This window comes from Abrus precatorius, unplaced genomic scaffold, assembly GCF_003935025.1.
Source record: "Abrus precatorius isolate BTA unplaced genomic scaffold, Abrus_2018 Scaffold11, whole genome shotgun sequence".
In the NCBI taxonomy this organism is placed as follows: Eukaryota; Viridiplantae; Streptophyta; class Magnoliopsida; order Fabales; family Fabaceae; genus Abrus; species Abrus precatorius.
The window spans coordinates 26319707-26340384 of NW_020874303.1; the positions used below are offsets into that span (position 1 = coordinate 26319707).

The 20678-nt window shown below is 32.9% G+C and overlaps 2 protein-coding genes across 8 annotated transcripts; one reads left to right on the plus strand and one right to left on the minus strand.

Moving 5' to 3' along the window:
- Positions 1 to 1484: 1484 nt before the first annotated feature.
- Positions 1485 to 7867, minus strand: LOC113855133 (proteinaceous RNase P 2). 2 transcript variants are annotated; one of them, XM_027486630.1, is made up of 7 exons: positions 7323 to 7863; positions 4559 to 5570; positions 4343 to 4444; positions 4028 to 4203; positions 3655 to 3775; positions 3043 to 3111; positions 1485 to 2149 (listed from the first exon to the last, which is right to left on the minus strand). In XM_027486630.1, the coding sequence occupies exons 2-7, from the start codon at positions 5486 to 5488 to the stop codon at positions 1871 to 1873; spliced, it is 1677 nt and encodes a 558-aa protein (XP_027342431.1). In that variant the 5' UTR covers positions 5489 to 5570; positions 7323 to 7863; the 3' UTR covers positions 1485 to 1870. The 2 variants fall into 2 exon arrangements, with proteins under 2 accessions (XP_027342431.1, XP_027342432.1); XM_027486631.1 differs by having other exon boundaries at positions 1870 to 2149; positions 4586 to 5570; positions 7323 to 7867.
- Positions 6576 to 20487, plus strand: LOC113855135 (histidine-containing phosphotransfer protein 1-like). Of its 6 annotated transcripts, none has more exons than XR_003502829.1 (8): positions 6594 to 6826; positions 7008 to 7138; positions 7273 to 7341; positions 8511 to 8582; positions 8783 to 8855; positions 10215 to 10296; positions 13442 to 13507; positions 16341 to 16376. XR_003502829.1 is itself a non-coding variant. In XM_027486636.1 (8 exons), exons 3-8 carry the CDS (start codon positions 16385 to 16387, stop codon positions 20190 to 20192), a joined length of 501 nt encoding a protein of 166 aa, XP_027342437.1. In that variant the 5' UTR covers positions 10253 to 10389; positions 13442 to 13507; positions 16341 to 16384; the 3' UTR covers positions 20193 to 20487. The 6 variants fall into 6 exon arrangements, 2 of the variants coding, with proteins under 2 accessions (XP_027342437.1, XP_027342438.1); XM_027486636.1 differs by lacking the exons at positions 6594 to 6826; positions 7008 to 7138; positions 7273 to 7341; positions 8511 to 8582; positions 8783 to 8855 and adding exons at positions 16855 to 16985; positions 17057 to 17125; positions 19109 to 19180; positions 19814 to 19886; positions 20097 to 20487 and having other exon boundaries at positions 10253 to 10389; positions 16341 to 16444; XR_003502830.1 differs by lacking the exon at positions 16341 to 16376 and having other exon boundaries at positions 6576 to 6694; positions 10215 to 10356; positions 13442 to 14381.
- The last annotated feature ends 191 nt before the right edge of the window (positions 20488 to 20678 follow it).

Here is a 20678-nt window from a genome sequence, read left to right on the forward strand (position 1 = left end):
AATAGATCTTTTCAGTCCTTATACTCTATTTGAGGGCATGTAAGTACCATATATATTCAATCTAGAGCTAAGTAAAATTCAATATTTAATTGCATTGATATATAAAAATGTACTATTTTGTGAACAGTTTTGATGACCAGAACGCAGAGAAGTTACGAATGGCAACAAAGAGAATTGCTGATATAGATGAGGGATTTAACTTTGATCCCAGGAGCATTAATTGGAAGGACTATATGATGAATACTCATTTTCCAGGATTAATGAAATACACTATGCGAAGTAATATTTAACTTTATAATAACGGAAGCATTTTGCTGCGATCAAAAGATTGATGAATTGGGGAGGATGAGTTCAAGAACGTCTATTTCCTCGGTTTAGTCAACTACATCTTCTAGTGATATTTACAATACAATTGTAGTATGAAACTTATATTTGCATAATGTATTTCAATTTCTTTTAAAAATAAACTCTTATTTAATCTATAAAATTGTAAGTGTTCGTCAATTTGGTTGATAACTTTATAAATTTGTCTTTTTAATTTGACTTTATCAAACATTATTTACTTAGTTCGTAGTGTCAATGGATTAAATGGTGAGAAAAGAAAATTAGTTAATAGCATTTTGTAAAGTTGAAGACTGAAAATTAATACTTTCAATCTTAAAAATTAAAATAAAAGATTTATTTTTATTTCTCTAGTATATAACTAGCAACACATTTTTAATTATTAATTAAAATTTATTGAAACGATAAAAAAATAAGAGAGAAGTATTAAATTAAGAATGACAAAAAAAAAAACGTGACTCACTTAATTTTTGTAGTTTTTAATTAATAGTTAAGAATATATTAAAAAGATGTTAGAGTTTTTTTTTTGGCTAAAAAAGATGTTAAAGATTTTCTTGTTAACATTATTTTTTATAAATATTAAATACGCTAAGAGTAGTAATATGGGTTCAGTTCGTTAACCTACATTTTAAAATAAATTAGAATGAGCAAAGTAGTGTGAGTTGACTGGTTAGATAAAAAAATAAAAAAGTAAAGACTTTTTTATATTTTTTAATTTTTACATACGTAAAATTAATAAATATTAAATGTTAAATCTTAATATTAATAAAAACGACATTTATGTAAGTTAAAATTTAATTATATTTATATTTTTTTTGTTTAATTTGTATAATTTTATTTTTTAATATATTTAAACGGGTCAAACCGTAAAAAAAATGCGGTTGTTCAATCTACTTAAAAAACACGAGTTAAATCGAATATGGTTTTTTTACAGGTTGCGAGATGGGGGCAAATTGACCCGTGTTTCCATCTTAGTTACGAGATAATAATAGAAGGGTTTAGGCTCATTACAATACATCTGTAATGAACGATTACCAATTAGGCTAATTTCATTGTTATTGGGTCACTTCAAGTTCTTCATTCTGACTTATATACCAACAACATCCAGTACAGATTTGGTAGGCAACGACCACTTTGGCTAGTATGGGTCAGTACTCACAATCGCATAGGGAAATGGATTGAACAAGCACTTCCTTTATCTAATACGGGGTTTGTATGATCCAATCATTGATCCAAAAAATTATACAGGTGACATAGCTCTTTATTCATGATTTTGCTATTCTTTGAAATAATCTTCTTGAAATATAAGAATCCCTTGGGTGGAAAAGAAAATAAATAATTTTTTGATGTTATAGTATCAGCCACTAACGACAGCACATCCTCACATCAAAACACCTCTTACATGATTACAACGAGATTAAACAGTGATATAATCCACTATCTTTCTGGCTCTATTGGGAGGGGGGTTAAAATAGGCTTTAACTTTAAAATCATTGAAAGTGTAGAAGCCCAATAACCGTGAGATTTATCATGAAGGAGGAGACCTCTCTTTTCTTTTGCTAGTGAAGGAAGATGTGTTATTCTCATCGACCTGGGAATCCAAGTTACAAACACCATTCTGTGGCTCGTGGGGATCTATTGAGTCATTATGATGGAAGAGATGACTACTGTCAGAAGTATCCACACCATTAGAAAGAGTAGGAACAGCATCCTGAGCACTTGGCCGGCTAATGCAGAGCCAACACGCCAAGGACTCATCGCCAGTTTCTGGTGTTAAAGGCACATGCCAAGAACCTCTTTCTGATTCCTGAAACAAAACATCTTCAGATTTTGCACAAGAAATGAATTCAAAAACAGTTCTCCGGAAACAAAATAGTTTTGAATTTTATAAATTGGGAGGCATACACAAAGATTTCGGACGCTCGAGTATTTAGAATTTTTATGTTTAAGCTACACATTTAAGCATTACTATTTTCACAAAAACCCAATATTTCAGTCTAAAAATAATAAATTCACTCAGTTTTTGTGCCCATTGTTGGCGGAAACACGTACATATACAATGCATCATCACAAAAGCATCTTGCTTCAATGCCAGAAAGATAAAGTTTCTCACATAACTTTAGGCATCATGTTATCAAATAACAATACATATCTTCTGTTAGTAACCAGAATACGAGAGATGAACCTATATAACAGATGGTAGACCGTAGAACAATTGTCATGTACTAAGATGTATGTACACAAGAAGGCCCAACCAAGAAACTGGTTGAGGTGGCAGACTGGCAGGGCCTAGTGGGAATCCAGAGGGCATAGTGTGATGAGAGTGATTTTTTAGGAGAGGTTAGTAAGAGGGGGAGAGGTGCAAATAATTATTCTCCTGTTCAGCTGTGAGCTGAATAGCTGATTGGAAGAGCTGTATTTTCTACAGGAACTTTACTCTGGGGTAGTAGCCTCTCGTACACTTCTGTTCTTTTTCTTCTTCAGTGATCACTTTATGATTTGAAGCTTGCATTAAGTATAACAGAATATCCTTCCATTTTAACTCTTCAATATTGAGTTCCTATCATCTCCTCTCAAATACCAAAAGATCAAAAATACTAACTTGTCACACAGAAAACAGCACTAACACATTCCCATCAGGAACAGTAAAATAGCAGCTCCAAGCAAATGTCATGGGTCATGGTATGTACGAAACATTACCTGGATAACAAATGAATGTGATGGTGGCATCTGAAGTTTTAGGTTTCCTTTAATGAAAGTGTAGTGAACCTGAAGACAAATAAAACAAGTTAACTAGTAACAAAAATAAGGAAATGGAACGGCATAAAGATCTTGAATGGCTACAGATCAAATTTTGGACTATACATGGATCAACCTTGAAGGCCCTATCAACAGGAAACAACTACTACAATGTCTAACACTGGAAAATGTCCTGAAAATAATAAAAAATATGCTCGGTGTTTCTCCAACACCTTGAAACATATTTAACTTTTTACCTCCAAATAAACACCCCACCCAAAAAAATGATTCCAAGAACAAAATTTAATGAGAACACAATCATGAAATGAGACTAAATAAATCTCTTGAACTGAAATTAGAGTAACCAATTGTAGAATGAATTAGATGAATAAAAGATACCAAACAGGACATGCAGAGATGTAACAAAATTTAAAAACTTAAATTAATGAGGAAAAAGTTTCCCATAGAAGACTCATTTTAAATTGTAAACAGGAATAAACTCACTCATGACGCAAGAGTAAACAATTCCAGAAAAAAAAAAAAAAAAAAAAAAAAAAAAAAAAAAAAACTAACCTGATGTCTTTCTTTCCACTTTTTAAAAAAGTTACTTCCTATGAGTTCAAAAATGTGATCTCGCATTTCATCATTTGTCACAAGCAAGCACCTAAGTTTTACTGCAGCAAACAGCCAATACCTGAAACCCAGAAGATTAATATAACACATCAGTGACTAACCTAATAGTGAGGTAAAGAGACGTCATAGTGATTGAAATTTGAAAGATTCAAAACCAACCTTTAACAAATTGGTGCGAAAAAATAGAAGACAAAATAATAAATGGTCATTTTTGCAGGTACAGTAAAGAAACAGTCAAACAGCTCAAGAAACAATATTGTCATCCTAACATGAAAGCAAATGCAAACTTTAAGACATTATTTTGGAAGTTTACCAATCATCATTGGATCCAGTCGGAGTTGTATAGAGCACACCATTATTCGTCCACTCCTCCACCAGTCTTCTGCTGGAAGGATTTTCCATCAGCCCTCTTAGACGCTTGTTGTGCAGGATAACAAGTGGCCATTTCTTCCCACTCCGATTGTAGAGTTCTTTCACAACATCATCCACCTGCATAATTATAAGAATCAACAATATGAACACAACTACTTGTATAAGCAATAAAGTCTACTTATTATCCAAGAGTAAAAACATGCACAACTTGTTTAGACAGTAAGGTTAAAGGGACTCTATAACCTAGGCATACAACCTGAGAAATGCTAAATCCACCATCAGCAAAATTTTGTTGGTAGAACCCAATATTTGCTCCATCCACTATAGCTTCATAAGAGCCATGTTTTTCAATCCAGGCCTGTGAGGATTGAGAAAAAAACATCAAAACCAAGTTATTATAACTTGAATAATATAACATATCACGACATGCAAAGTTGTGTTGCATTGCAGTGAGTGGAGAGAGCAATCACACCTGAAATTCGTTAAAATTAGCCTTCACCTCTCGTTCCAAAGCCAAGCCAGCAACAGACCTCGCAAACTTCTCCGTCTCCTCATCATCGATATCAACACAAGCCAATTGCTTGCAACAACAACAACAACGTCCATCATCCTGAACGCTCGTCCAGCACACATTCCATTTACCTTTTCCAACCCATCCTTGACCATGCCACCCTCCTCCATTGCGCGCAATCTCCTCTTTAATTCGTTCTGATTCCAAATTCATCTCACCAACCTCAGAGGCCTTGGTGCTACGAAACCACTCTTCAATAATCATCCCAGTGGATTCACTAACACCCCTCACAGAGCTCCTGAGCTTCTGCAAATACTCGTACACCTTCCCAGCCCTACCAGTCACCGCGCTCACCTTCAAAAGCGCAGCGAGTTCCGCTTCCTCCAGACTCAATCCAGCACCGTTCATGTGCTTCTCAACTTCATAAGCCTTATTAGCATCAAGGAGCTCACAGAAGCAGAACAACGCGGGATCGTAAGTCCGCAATCTAGGTAAAGCATTGTACTTATCCATGCTCTTCACTAATTCGAAAGCGTGATCGGCATCACCTTTCGCCGCCGCGAGCCTTGCAACGGCGGTGATGGAAGCCTCGTTAGGAACGATGCCGAGGGTGGACATGTGGTGGAAGACGCGGAAGCCGTAATCGAGAGCGAAGGATTTGAGGGAGGGGTCAGTGACGGAATTGGAACAGAGGTAGAGTAGGGCATTGAAGTGGTGGTGGGTGAATCGAGTGTTTTTGGAAACGGCACCGTCATAGAGGGAAATCGCGCCGCGTAGATCTTTGGCTTTGGAGCAGGAATTGAGCTCGAATTGGAACTTGTTTTCGGCGTTTTGGTTGGTTTTCCTTTTCTTCTTCGTTGGGTTTGAGTGAATTGTTGTATCCTCCTCCATTGAAGGTTTTCTTTCGATTGGGAAGTTAGTTTTTGGATTAACTTACAGGGTTTAATTTAAAACCCTAGATGGCGGTTTTTTTGGGGTGTCTAAATAATGGCAGTTACTCATTAGCATTCCATTTGATTGGACCCCTGCTGTGAGTATCCTGTGTGTACTGCTTTGTGTCCAGTTATGGATCTTTTGGATTGTTTGGTTTTGGGCCGCTAACCCTAGAGATTTCTTTTTTACGGGTATTTTTAGTAATTCTTTTTCTAAATAATCTTTATGATAATAAAAAAATTCAAATAAATTTTATAATTAAATTTTCATGCTTTTAAAAATTATTATTTAATTTTTTTTAAATTGGAATTTTATATTTTAAGAAATCAGTTCTCAAACATAAGCGAAAATCTTAATTTTAAAAATAGTTAATAATTTCTAAAAATGAAAAAATTAATTCTGGAAACTAATTTCTGAAAATGTAAAATTTTAATCTTGACAATTTATTTTCAAAATAGTGAAACTGTATTTCAAAACTTATTTACATAAAAGATTAATAATTCCATAAATCCATTTTCATAAATATCAAAATTTAATTTCAAAAACTTATTTTTAAAATGTGTAAAAATTTAATTTAATTTTTTTTTTTAAATGTCATGTTGACAAGTCGATAAAATTAACTCTAAAATTAAGCTTTCAATGAGTAGGGGCTATTAAAAGCGATATTTATTATCTTTGCAGTCTTTTTTTTATTTCTTTGTTTTTATATAAAAATAAATATTACTATTTTTAAAAAATATAAAAAATAAGTATTATTTTCAAATGCGGTAAGTTCTTTATATATCAATGATTTACATTATCAGCACATTTATCTATTTCTGATATAGGTTGATATATTCAGTTATTTCCGTAAAAATAACTGTTTAAAATTTATTATAAATATAACTTTTTTATTAATTACAGTGATTTATTTATATATTTATTATAAAAAAATTTAGAGGAAATACTATTTTTAAAATTTAAAAATATATTTAAATATTTAATATATTTTAAATGTCAGATTTTATAAATTACTTTAAATTTTTATTTTTTTCGTTTTACAGGGAGAAAGAGGAGTATCGGGGAGGGGATGGCATGTCCGTTCTGTCGACCCGCGCTGCCAAGTGCCACTGGACGTTGGCTAGGAAGGGACACAACACACTCCCTCTCATGCCCGCATGTCATGTAAGTACCTCAAAACCTTCCATTTTTTGCCTCTTCATTTTCCTTCCTCTCTCTCTCTCTCTGCTTCCTCAAATGGCTATCACAGCTCACAAAAACCGCCTTCGCACCTTCATCCAATCCATGTTCGACGAGGTTTGTTGTTGTATTCCTCGCACAACACTCCCTTCCTAATTCTATTACGCTCCACCTTTTCCCCGATTATTTTGCATTTGCTACACGTTTTTCACTTTCAATTTCAAAACCTTTAGTTCGTGATTTTTGTGAAGATCTCAGAATAGAAAGTAGTGATTGATGTATGTGTTGAATTTCGCAGGGGATTGTTAATGACCAATTCTGCCAACTCCAATCCATGAAGGAGTCTGTTCAACGAGACTATGTTGTGAGAGCTGTCACCTGCTTCTGCTTTGCTTGCATTAATTTGTTCTCTACTCTGACCGATCAAATGTATTCTAACAATGCAAATTTTCACTTGCTATCAATTTTTGGTTTACTTTTTAAGTTTAGATTTCTAGGAATAGGAAGTAGGAACCTGCTATGGCTTTGTCATTGAATTGTAACTCGAATGTTCTGTTCTGCAGCTACCAGCAACAGGTTGATTTTCAAAAGGTTCATGTTCTGGCCTGTGAACTATATGCAAGAACCACCGGGTATCATGAAACTTTTCTTTAGTTCTACAGTAAATTAAATCTGCCTTCTTTTTTTTTTGTGGAAGTGGAAATACTTTTATAAGAATTAGCTTTTTGTATTGTGTTGATGGATTTTACATTGTGGCAGGGATGCATCTCTTATTTGTATGTTTTCATTCACTTATCTGTAATACCTATTTCTTTTCTCCCGTTCTTATGTGCTGTAGGAGAATTCCCGATCCTTCTGTTCTGCTTTTCTCGCCATTTTTTTTAATTTTAAAAAATATATTTGCCATTCTTGTGCTATTTTCTGTTAACCTAGAATCGTAGGTAGTTTCAAATTCCAATATTTACTTTTCAGTTGTTTCCTGTTGAAGGTGAAATTCTGTTTTTTATGTAGACCTTACTCTAGGAGTAGAAGATGCATTTGCCAGCTATTAATTTGGAAATGGAAGTGAGACGGCTCATAAGTCTTAAAGTTTTCTTGTGTTCCACCATTTCTAAATTTTTACTCTAATGTCTTGTTTTTGTATACTCAGATGGAGTATTTTTTTTCCCTAAAAGTTGTCCTTAATGCAATGGCAATATAGAATTTCTTTCTATTGATTTTTGACCCAACATCAAATTTAATTTTCAACTAATATCTTTATGTAATGAAATATTTTGCTTTTCTTGTCTCAGCAATGTGTTCTGAACTTCTGATAATCAAATAAACTTTTCAAATTGTATAATTGGTTAGTTTTTATTGATTGGCCTTGTTATTTATTGAAATAAATACAGAAAATATTGTCTCATATATTGTAGATCAAATTTAAAGGTTTCCTTTTCTAACATTTTACAGCGTCAGAACCAAACTTTCTTGTGTGCCAATGCATCCTCTGTTTAAGGTTTCAAAGTAGATGTCATATGTTTCTAGGGTCCCCCTTTGTATTATCACCATGTATCCTAAGTGTCAATCAAAAGCAATATCCAAAATAAAGAAAAAATTACTGTTTTGTTCATGGTTGCAGTCACTAGTTTATGCAAATCTGTAGATTCATTCCTTGTCAAATTAAAAATTGTTTTTGTTGATATGCTTTTTATATCACATCAGTGGTAATGAGCTAACTGCCAAGTGTATAACTTTGACTTTCTCTTTTACTCTTAATATTTTCTAAGTGATGTATTATGCTTTTCGTTGCTTGTTGCAGTGTTGGTGCAGAGAACATGAGGCGTGCATGTGCTGAACTTCTTTATGCTTGTGAGATGAAAGACAAGAATCAGTAAGAAAACTCTTTCATGCAACTTTAGTTTATATCCATATGCATAACAACCACCACCAAAGGAGCCTTACAATGCTGGTTAGGTTGCTAGATGGAATACTTGGCTCCATTGTTACACACCCTAGATTTTTGTTTAATTCTGCTCTTTAACTGTAAATGTAATCTCTGTAAATGGAATAATTTGACGTTTCATGTTTCAGTTGCTATCAGGCTCTTTATTGGATCAAGAATGAATTTTTTTATTTGAGGAGAAAACTTGAAATCCTTGTGCAGGTAAATTGTCACCACTTATTCCAGGTTTACGTTAGGCATTCAATGATCAGTTGAATTAAAATTTTCTTTCCCCGAAGCAACTGTGGTTGTACTTGGCTTGATTTATATATGTAGAATAGTTGGTGGACAATAATGAACTAGCCATTTTGATCTTTGGATTACCATATTTATTCTAAATGATTCTGTCTGTTTAGTCATTCTTATACATGCCTTAAGTAGATTAGAAATTGCCTCATAGTCTCATTTTTTCCTTTCTTATCTTTTAAATGCTGCTACATGGCTGCATCTGGAATACTTGCTGAGCAACCTTAATGGATTACTCACTTGGAGAGGAAGGAAAGCAAAGAGAGCCAATGCTTATCAGTCATGTCTTTCATGTTGCATCTGATTCACTGATTCTCCTTCTTAATATGACAGTTCTAAAGTACAATTTTCAAGAAAGCTTTTAGAAAACCGTTTTCTCAAGTTGTCCTCAAATTATATTAAAAATGAATTCTTTAAGGGGGGAAAAAATCTGTAAATCAGTATGTGTTGATTGGTCTTGGAAATGATTTACTTTTTCTGAATTCAGAACATTGGAAGTGAAGGAACCAAACTGTCAAATCTAAGTCAACATTAATTTGGTCTAGAAATTTTCAGATTGAGGGTGATAATTGGTTTCTGTAGTTGTCAAATAATTTGGAGAATTTTCTTTTTTATTTGGTTCAGAGACCTAAGACAGAGAAGGGGTGACGGAATATTGTGGCAGTGTGCTGCTTATACTGTTCTATGGTTTCTTTGGCTTGATTAAAATTCACGGAAAAGGGAAAATATTTGTTGTAAACCCTACTTAGGGTGTTTAGTACATGGCTTCTTTTGGAGAATCACATTGGTAAACACACAAAGGAACTGGAGCACCCTTTTGCTTTGATTTCTTGAATTCACTCTGTTTTTTCAGAGGTTTTATCTTGTTGGCCTCTTTTCTTTGTACTTATTCCCTCTAGTTCTTTAAAACACAAATAGAAAGAAAGAACAGAAAAATATAAAAGATTTTTTGTTGCTCTCTATTCAATACTACTGGCTTGGGAAATGGTCAACTTCTAGGGGATGATCTGCTAAATTCAAGCTTTTGTTGCTTTATATGGGTACACTTACATTTCCTTCTGATGTGAACTGTACTGATCGATCAGGAAGCAAACTCAATTTAATTTAATGATGTCTTTCTAAATATATATCCAATATATGTGCACCAAGGCAGTAAATTTGATAGTAACATTTGTTTATGATGATTTTCCTTGAAGTCATTGTAAATCATGGTGGTAGTAAGAAATTCAAATGTTCTGATTCTTTTTTTTTTCCTCTATACTATTATATGTGCAGATGGAGAGGCGAATCATTGATCTTGAGAACATGCAAAGAAACGAATGAATCACTTATGACAGCAATTGCTGAAGCATATCTGGTTGGAATATCAGATATGCTTTTTGGGCTTCATTTGTCGGTTTATCTACTGTAGCCTCAGGTTCGATTGGGTTGAAGAGAATGTGATAAATCAGTTCAGTTATAAACATATTTATCTTTATTCAATTTAGGCTTGGATTTATAAGAGTAAATCATAATGACTTACAAATGACATACATACATTTATGAATAATTCAACTTGAATAATTCAAATTTCATTTTGAAGGATTTATTCTATCTTGGAGAGAATTGTTTTCTAGAATTTATTTAGGTAGTACAAGGAACATCAAATTGACATTTAAAAATATGCAGAAGTCATTTGGTTTTTCTAAATTTGAGATTCAACTTATTTTGGCTGCAAAATATCCTTGTTTAAATGTGGGTTAAGGGGAGTATTCTTGTTAGTTTAAATGAGGGAATATACAATAGTCACATACTTGACTATGCCTAACAACTTGGTAGCCAGATGGTGTGGAAGTAGGTTCCTTACAGTGAAATACAGTTAGCATTTATCTTTATATTTTTATTATAGAAAACGACTCTTATAATAGATAAGCAGTTAGCACTTCTAATAAGCTCTGGCAGATTAGGATTTTGTCAAGCTGATCAACACCAATGTATGTTTTGTTTTTGGTTCTGTATTTATTTATTTTTGGTGTTCTAGGCACTAGTTGTCTTACCAAAACTGGTTTTGATAATAATTCTTTGTTTAGTGATTTTCTTTATGTGTAATTTAACTTCACAAAGGTGTGCATTGTCAAAATATTAAATAATCTCGTTCAAAGTATTGGATTTTATAACTACCCTTGTTAAATTTGGGATTCTCATAATTTCTAATACTTTTTTGGGGTTGGGAAGAAAACAAAAATCCAGTTCCTTTATAATTGGCCATCATTTTCTCTTGTTTGTTGGAATTTATGCATCTTTCAGATAGCTGCATTTGTTAATGCTGCTTCCTTTGTGGTTTGGGTTTAATGTTGACAAGATGCTTGAACATATATTCCTTGTACAAATTCTAGGAATAATTCAAATATCAATCAAGTCTGTGTTAATAGGGTGATTTTTGGTTTGGTAAAAGCTAATAGATTAATTTCATCTTGGAGAATTAAGGAGACAGAAAGACACATATGTGTGCATGAACATAGTTGCTTTGTAGAGTAGCAGCTGTTTCCAAAATAGGTAATCTAATAATCAAGTTTCTTCTAAACCTGAAAAACAGTTTCTGTCATTCTTATTTAATTAACTTTCTTTTTAGTTATTGGAAATTCATAAAGGACGTTTATCCTTAACATGGTATCAAAGCCTCTATGGCTAGGTGGTCACAAGTTTAATGAATAATGATGATTGATGCAAGATTATTTATTTAGAAAGGGAAGGGGTGCTCATTTTCAAATTTAATGACATTTTAAGTCTCTCTCTAAAATGGAGGATATAACATCATCCTCCCAGTTGTGTTTTTCTGTTTTATCTCTAGTAACATTTCTTCTTTTATCAAAAACAAAACCTGAATGGGTAATAAAATGCCATGTATTAAAATTCTTGTATATTAGTTTTATGGTGAACTAATTCTACTAAATGTTTAACTAATTCTACAAGTTTGAAACATACCTTCATAACTAATATGATCTCTAGAAAATGATTATTTGAAATCTTTTCAACTAGATAAATTTTTTACCATTTTGATAAGAATGAAATAAACAAACAAATATCAACCAAGTCTTATGTCAACCAAGTGGAGTAGGCCAAATGGATTCTATCACGTGCCATTGTGCTTGATCATTTATTCCGACCAAAGTCTTAAGTAATTTTATTCCTTTTAAATAGTTCCCTACATTTCTTTTCTTGTCTCCTTTGATCTCTTTTTAACCTTTAATGATGTCATATATTCTCTTATTGGGACCTATAAAGGTTTGTTGTTTTACTAAAATACCTAAACAATCTTAAATAGTATTCAATACCTTATCCATCTTGGCATGCCAGTCATCCATCACAACATTCTCATTTTTGTACCCTTTATCTTTTACTCATGATTGTTGTTTACTCCCAGTATTTGGATCCTTAACAAATGAAACGATGCATTGCTCCATTTCACTCATTATCAATCTTTCCATCCTTTTGTTGTATAAATTGCAAGTGTCCATAGCTCTTAGTTTTGGGCAGTTCTTTGTGTTTAATTCTTGCTATCACATCATATTCTCTCCTTTTCTACCGTGCTCAGTTCCATATATTTTGTATTTGATCTAGTCAATCAAGAATACTTTTGTCTCCAAAGGATATATCCACAACTACAACTTAGAATGTCCTTCATCTCATTTACCAAAGCAATATTATTGGCAAAAAGCATGCACTATACTAAATCTTGAATGCACCTAGTGAGTTTATCTATTTTTAATTCTACAAAAGGAATAGGCTTAATGTTGAACCTTGGTGTAGACCTATTCATCTGCCTTATTCATCATGTTGGAAACCACTCATTTACACTGCTCTATCTGATTGTACGTCACTGCTTTATTGATGCTTAATGTTGAAACTTGATGTTTCTCACATCTTTTACACCTGAAGTTAGCAGCTTGTAGATAATCTGCAGCATTTTGAATTGAAATGAACTCATGAAACCAGATGGGGTAATTTACTAGTCACCAGTTTAATTGACATAATTACACAATTAAACCTTGAGGACATTGTAAAGCATAGACAACTACCAATGAAGATTTTGGTTTTGGAGTTACAAAAGATGTTGTAATACATTGTTTAAATCAGTATGATTTGAAATATATGTGCATGATTTGGTTTTGAACTTACAACATATGCTTTGATATTGTAATCTAAGGTATGAAAGTGATAAATATGCCTTTCTTAATCAATGTTTTCCGCTGCATGTGGTGCCAATGTAGTTATCAAACCAGCTACAAGTAACCTTTATTTTTTTAACATATTGTGTGCATCTTGGTTTCTGCATTGGATTGTATATCTTAGTTGTATTACCTTATGTGCTAATCTCAGTTGTTAACCAGGATTTTTGGTGTAATTGTCATACTTTATGTTGTTCTTTCTCTTTTCCTGTCTCTGTTTTCCTATCCACTTGTTGTGACTTTGTACTAAGTGTTAAATATGTGGATGTGCTATATTTTCCTTTTATCTTTCAGGTAACCATTATGATGCCAAGTTTCAAAGAAGTTGGAGGATGGTTTCCCAGAAAAATGTTTTAGATGGTAATATTTTAATTTCAAAATTGTTTTTTGTTATTTTAAAAACAAAATTTTAACTACTAATTAAGTTAATTAACATTTCTTTTGTGGTGATAATTTTTTTACTTGTGATTTTCTTAGTATAGTTTTGGTTTGATGTTTGATGAAATGTATTTGTTGATAAATGTATTAGACCTGATCTCTCAACATGATCTCCATTAACGTGGAAAAAAAAAAGAGGCATAAGCACAATGACCCTCATTGTTTGAATGTTGGATTGATGGAGGAGAAATGGAGGAATAAAAATGAAAAAAAAAAATTATCTCCTTCATTGGTAAGATGAGAGGAAAAAATTTATTTTTTAATATTCATGTAGCATTTTCAATAAACATAAGGCTTTTTGTCTAATTATATATCAATTTGGTTTGGGACTTATTGGGCTAGTAGTGGAATAATACAAAAGTGAACTTGTGATTTAGGCTGAGATCTAGTAAGCTTTGTTATGGTGTGTAATGGTCCAAATCCAAAGTCAGTTGGAGTGACGAGAAGCGGCAAATCCAAAAAGACTTTGAGGGAAAGGGTGAAAAATAAAGACTTCAATATGTGTAATACGTTCTTTTGTATATATTAAAAATATCTTTTAGTTAATTATTAGAGACTCATTCCTTTTAAAACATACATATTATTAAAATAAATATAACTTCTTCCTTAGTTAATATACTTTTTTTTATTGACTGTGTTGATCTTATAAATATTTATTTTTACTTCCTTAGCTAGGACCCACACCTGCCCCTTAAATCTGTCCCTAATTATGAGGTGAGGCAGTTATTTCATTTGACTTGAGTTGTGACATTGAGTCTATTCTAAATGGCAGTGCATGAGCTCACTTTGAAACAAGAAAGGAAAAAAAATTAAAATAAAAACATTCAAATTGTTGAATTTTCAAATAAGGAAGAATTTCTAAATGGTATGTTTGGGAATTAATTTTAAGAAAAAGAGAAGGAGAAGGTTTATTTGATGGTAACCTTTGTTTGGAGAGTTTTTGTTGACCCTCTTGTTTTTCTCTTCTTTTTTCTTCCTTTACTCCTTAAACATTTTTTTTTCCTCTTCTCCCAAACTTTCAAACAAAAATTTAAAGAAAATTTCATACTAAAAGAAAGTGTGATTAATTGCTTCTTGAGTAGCATCTCCTGCAAGGAAAGAAAGAAATATTAATGCAAAAGAAGCAAAAAATAAATAAATTCAAAATGTCAATTTTTCCAATAAGGAAGATTTGCTTTAAAGAAAACTCTTTATAAGGAAAGTCTCTACTTTAAATGATTTTGAGATAATAATTACTTTTTCTTTCACCAGAGCATAAGAACGATAATATGACATTCAAACATAAATCCAAGATTCCTAAGTAGTATGACACTAGGATCTCGACATGTTTGGGAGTCTGCCTTTGAATTATAGGAATAAAATTCTATCATAAAATATCAAATTTAAAAACATTCATCACTCTGTTGGCAATTAATTCAATATATGATTTAATACATTAACCAGTTGAGAAGTTATTGTTCCTAATTTGGATTATAATCCTCCCTTATTTTATCGTTTAAGCAATATTTTTGAAGTAGAATGATTGCCAGCATCTATGGGATTGTGATGCATGTGGCTAAATCAATGCCTTGGTACACTTCAGTGCTTTTTACAGAAAAGTACAGTTGTACTGACCTAGCATATTTGAATGACTGTTACATTATAACTTACAAATAAGCATGAAATTTGACCTATTATATAGACCTTGCCTTTTCTTAGAATTTAAAACTGAGGAAAATGTGAGGATTAATATTCTTGAAGAGAAGAAGGAATTTTCACAGCTCATAAATTACAAAGGACATATTAACAAAAGGGCTTTTGGTGAAGTATTAGCTGCTTTATTGAACTTTTAGAAGGGCGATAATCCTGTAATTATTGTAAAAATGGCCCTTACCATCATGTTATTTGGATAGATATAATTTAAGGAGGATTTGTTTCATGATCTATGATTATGATTACATCTCTAGGAATGGCATCCACAGAAACATTATGATTAAGAATGTTATTCCCAGATAAATTCAAAAACATTTCTTGTTAATATTTAATATTTTTGCTAATATTTTTCAAAATTTGTCTAGTTCACAAAAGAAATTCAGATGATGGTAGAAAGTTGTTGGAGTGGTAACTAATGGTACAATTACAAAATAATTTCCATTAAAGTATCATTTGGATATAAAATTCTATTCATTAGAGGATTACAATTAAGAGTTTTCTAAGCTGTATAATATTACACATGATAAGTTATATATAGTAAGATTTTATTAAAATTTATAAAATTTAATGCATTGATATTATCAAATGCTGCAATTTTCAATAAAAATTACTATTCTTAACATCATGTGCAACACAGGTTAGAAAAATCCTTACAAATAAAGTAAAACATAGGAATGTCACTTTGCTGAGAATTAATAATGCCTAGTATTGCTTTTTTAAGCTTTTACCAAACACAGGAATGTCTTATTTTCTAGTTCACTTTCTCAAGAATAACGTAACAATCCTTGAAACAAAGACATCCAAATAAGCAAAGGAAACTGGCACCTGCCAGTTACCATTGACAAGGGCATGAATGTTAATTTGCAAAATCTAATGGATAATTTCAGAGGCATTCATGCTGAATTCAGGGTAACTGACAGATTGTTTCTATCTCTGTGCATTCAGTTCAGCTATATGACAGTTTTTTTTGTCTGTATACATTTGAGTTTCAAATATGGAATTAAAAAGGTAGCACATCTTGTGCAAGATAATCCTTTCCACCAAAGTGTTGATTTCCTTACAGTTTTGCATCTCTAAAGGGAGCTACATTTCTGATTTTAGTAAAAAATGACTATGCCAATTCTCAAAGGACTCTTGCAAGGATACCTGAAGTCATTGTTTGATGAGGTAAAAAATTCTGATCCAAGTGATTTAATTCTCACCTTCGTTTGACTATCTGCCCAGGATCTCTGTAGGTTCTCATCTCTCTTCAATATTGTGTCTTTCTTCCCCAATTTTCTTTTGTGAGAATGACCTTAACAGCTCCTTGTAGATCGAGTCACTTATAGATTGTCTCAGTATCCTAAAATTCAAATTACATTTTATGCTCTTTGTTTGAATTATTTCTATATTTTTCTCTTTGGAAAATGGGTATCAGCATCTAGTGCTGAAATTCAAGGCATTTAACCGTGGTTTGCATTTGATTGGACGTGGGTATAATATTGTTATGGTCTAGCAGTTTTTTTATTTTATTTTAGGGCACTGTTGTGAAAGATATTGATATGTTTGCCTGTGTTTTTTCTTCTCATTACTTGCAGGGGGTAGTGAACGACAAGTTTAATGAGACTCTGTCTTTAAAACGCACTGGAGAACCAGATTGTGTTGTGCAGTTGATTGAAACATATTTTGAAGATGTTGAAACAATGCTTTCTGAGATTTATCGTCATATGTAATGCTGCTGCTCATTTCATGGTTTTCTATTTTCAAGTTGATTACTTAATAGTATTTCTGTATCTACAGTGATAATTCAAAAGCTGACTTCCGTAAGTTGGCTTCCCTTGCTCGTGAAATAGAGGATAGGAGCACAAGGTAGCTTGCAATTTCTATCTATGCTGGGTGTTAAACAGGGATGTTTATTCAGACTCTATGCATCTTGATACTTCGGTATTTTTTTCCATGGTTGGAAATGTGCAATAAGACAACAAGGGAATAAGGCAATGAAGCACCCTGGCTAAGAGGGGGGGGGGGGGGGGGGGGGGGAATGTATTGATGAAACACAATATTTACTAACCTTTTAACTACATACATTTCCTCTTTCGCATTTTTTTTCCCTTTTAGATAGCATGATAATTTTGTCAAAAGAAATTTTGACCTAAAAGCTTGAGCTGTTGAGCAGTGGCCCTTGGGAATCGTTTTCATAGCCCTAAACATATTTTAGAATATCAAGTTAAAAATTATGCAAAGTAGAACACTGTATTAGAGTGTCCCGAGAGTCTAGTTCACTTGGGTGGAACATTTACTTGTAAGTTGCAAGTTCCTGGTAGGGGATCCCCTCGCCCTTCTTCAGTCCGTAAGGGGGATCCCTTAGGAACCCTTCTAACTGTGAGCCTCCGTTAAGCAGTAGTAGGTCTAGTACCATGAAAGTAAAAAAAAAAACACACGGTTAGAATAGATACATTTAGCTTCCATGTCTGCCCCCCGCCGCAAAAATCAACATTCTTCCACTGCATTCTTTTTGTATTATTGGTTGTCTCCCTCTGCTGCCTCACCTTGTGTTCATTTGATCATAGATTATCTGATTTCATTTTATTATTTTGTTTATTATGTTCATTGATTGCATCACAAATATGCATTGAGTTGTATCCCTCTTTTCATGCTTTAGACCAGCTGACGAACAAGATAATTTTTGCACTTTATCATTTTCAACACATGATAAATGATTGCATGTTCTCATTAACTTGATGGCAATATAATCCTATTTTGATATATTTTCCAATAATGCATAAATTTAGTGCACTAGAAATTGAAAATAATAGCTTGTTATATATGCTTCGTGGCAAATCTTTGTGGTCACTGATCTGCAAAATCCTGATAGATACCTTATAAATGTTACTTGATGTGGATATTAATAAAAAAATATGTTTGTCAATTTCTTTTCCTCCGGGCTAATAATTATGTAAAATGAATACTTGTCTGTTAACGGCCCTTTTTCAAAATAAAAAAAAAAGGAGTGCTTATACGGTTAGTTTAATATGAGAGATGATCTCTAATATGGATTATAAAAAAATATTGTGTGATCTTTTAGAACTTGCTAACTTGTACATACTCTTCAGTCTAAGAGTGCAGTTCTGCTGGGAAAAGAGCGTCTTGTATATTTTTTCTCATTTGGCTCTAGTTGACCTCAAATACTCCACTTTTGAATTTATTTCTTATAACCCCACAAGTTTTTATTGCTCAAAACTTTGTGCCCCGACTACTTTGCATTGTTTTCTATGGTATTTATTGCATTTAATTATCCACAATTTCCCCTTTGGTATTGATTACATTAAAAATATAGGCTTAACCTAAGAACTATCTGTATAGTTTAGTGTAAATTGATCCATTTGATGACATCAATTCCCATGTATGAGCACGCATGCATACAAACACAAGTTTCTGTGTAAACCTAGTAAGATTGCTCAATTTTAGATCCCAGGTTGTTAACTAGCAAAAAATTCAAGACAAATAATGCATTCTTCAAAACATGAACCATCTTCGTTTGATAAATGTATTGTTTTTTACCATGCATGTTAGAATGCCTATTTGTGAGTGTTAAAGATAGACACCTAAAACTTAAGCTCTTAGGTGAATGTTCAATTGTTCATGAATGGTTAACCTCCTCATGCAAGAGTGTCTTTGGCAATTTGAGTTTTATTTTGAAGAACGTAACAACAAAGACCAAATAATTTTATCATAAAAGCATCATGTCAAGGATTATCATAAAACCCTAAGATATTAGGTGAAGGATCATGGCTGGTTTGTTACATTTCTGGCATTTGAAGTTATATCTTGTGTTTGTAATTGTTGTTACAGCATTGGCGCTGAGCATATGAGACTTGCATGTCCTGATCTCATTAAAGCTTGTGATGAGAAGCACAAAAACAAGTAAGTTCCATCTTCATTATCATGTATTTGATGTTTGTCTCTAAACTATTGATTTCTTGTATCTATTACAACTATTTTTGTTGAAGAAAACTGAATAAGATGCAGGCAACAAATAAGGAAAAATCTCTACTCTTAACTCTCTCCCTCTCTCTCTCTCTCTCACACACACACACACACGGACGCACACTCACAAGGTGTTTGGTTTCGTGGTCTCCAATATAATGAAACACAGTAAACTCTTTCTCCATTCAATTCCACTCCTAATCACCATTCGAAACTTAACCTAAGGTAGTCATCACTCTGCTATTAATGTGTATCGATTAGAGCATAGACTATAGAGTTGTTTGACAATTTAAACCTTCTTTGCCATGTCACATGATCAGCTTCTTGTGATATGACTATCCTATCTGCTTACATTTATCTTGTTTTAGCATTCTTATCACTGTATGCTTGCTGTATCATTGGCCTATTTTAGGGTTGGCTTAATTCACACACTTGTACTTAAATTCAAAATTTATATATTCATGATGATTAGAATGAATCTTCCATTTCATTCAATGTTAACTAAATACAACGTTGTTTTATGTTATATGTAGTCCCAACTAATTTTTGTCTGTGAACTTTGTTGTTCAGTTTTCAAGTAGCCCTGCCATGGTTACGAAATGAGTTTGATCATACCAGGAACAAGTTGGGTTCCTTTGTTCAGGTACACACTACTATTTCTTTTCTCTGATGAAGACATCAACATGTTCAGGAAAGAAGAGAGCTGCATGAACTCATTTAAATTCTTTAAAGTGCTCTTGGGCACTGACTGCTTGATAGGAAACAACTATGAGCAAGTCAGTTTGTTTTGGTTACCTGGAATTGCAAAGCTCGTATTGTATAGTAATATTTGATTGCTGTAATTAATTTACAGATGGAGCGAAGAATTATCAGACTTGAGAGTGCTCAATCATCAAACCAGAGTTCACATGCAACTAGTCTCAATTGTCCTTCAGCTGGATCAGATTAATGCTGCTTTTGAAAAATGTGTTGTTTTGAACTCCTGGATAGTTATTGACTCGTGTTTCAGTTTCCTGTAGACCGATGCTCTCTTTAGAAACGTGATCGCTTAGCCTATTTTGGTTTCTCCTTTTTTTATTATCATTTGTGCTGTTGCCAACTTTTCCATTTGATAATGGATCTCATGTATTCGACTTTGTAACGATACACTTGCAGTTTGCCGACGCTGTATTGTGGCTTTCGTAGTTACTTAAAACTGAAGGTCGTGCTAAAGTCAAGTGATAGCACCTCCAGCAGTGATCTCTGAACATTCTAAAGTAATACATGACTTCGTGTCCTTAAGTTTATGGCAGCTTATAGTAACTCACAGGGGATTTGTTTAGTACGTATATCCTGCACGTAAATTCCAAGCAGTCCCAGCGTCAGAATACTGATTTGCTTATATTATTTCAGTCTTCGACAAGTACTAGAGCAAGGCTCCATTTAAAATATTTGT

Bases quoted from the DNA above. Each gene is read 5' to 3' on its own strand.
- LOC113855135 (XM_027486636.1), top strand. From the start codon at position 16,385: ATGACTATGCCAATTCTCAAAGGACTCTTGCAAGGATACCTGAAGTCA. The intron at 16,445-16,854 runs GTAAAAAATTCT...CATTACTTGCAG, and splicing joins TGAAGTCATTGTTTGATGAG to GGGGTAGTGAACGACAAGTT. The intron at 17,126-19,108 runs GTAGCTTGCAAT...TTGTTGTTACAG, and splicing joins ATAGAGGATAGGAGCACAAG to CATTGGCGCTGAGCATATGA.
- LOC113855133 (XM_027486630.1), bottom strand. From the start codon at position 5,488: ATGGAGGAGGATACAACAATTCACTCAAACCCAACGAAGAAGAAAAGG. The intron at 4,204-4,342 runs GTTGTATGCCTA...ATAATTATGCAG, and splicing joins GTGGATTTAGCATTTCTCAG to GTGGATGATGTTGTGAAAGA. The intron at 3,112-3,654 runs GTTAGTTTTTTT...ATTTGTCTTCAG, and splicing joins AGTGGAAAGAAAGACATCAG to GTTCACTACACTTTCATTAA.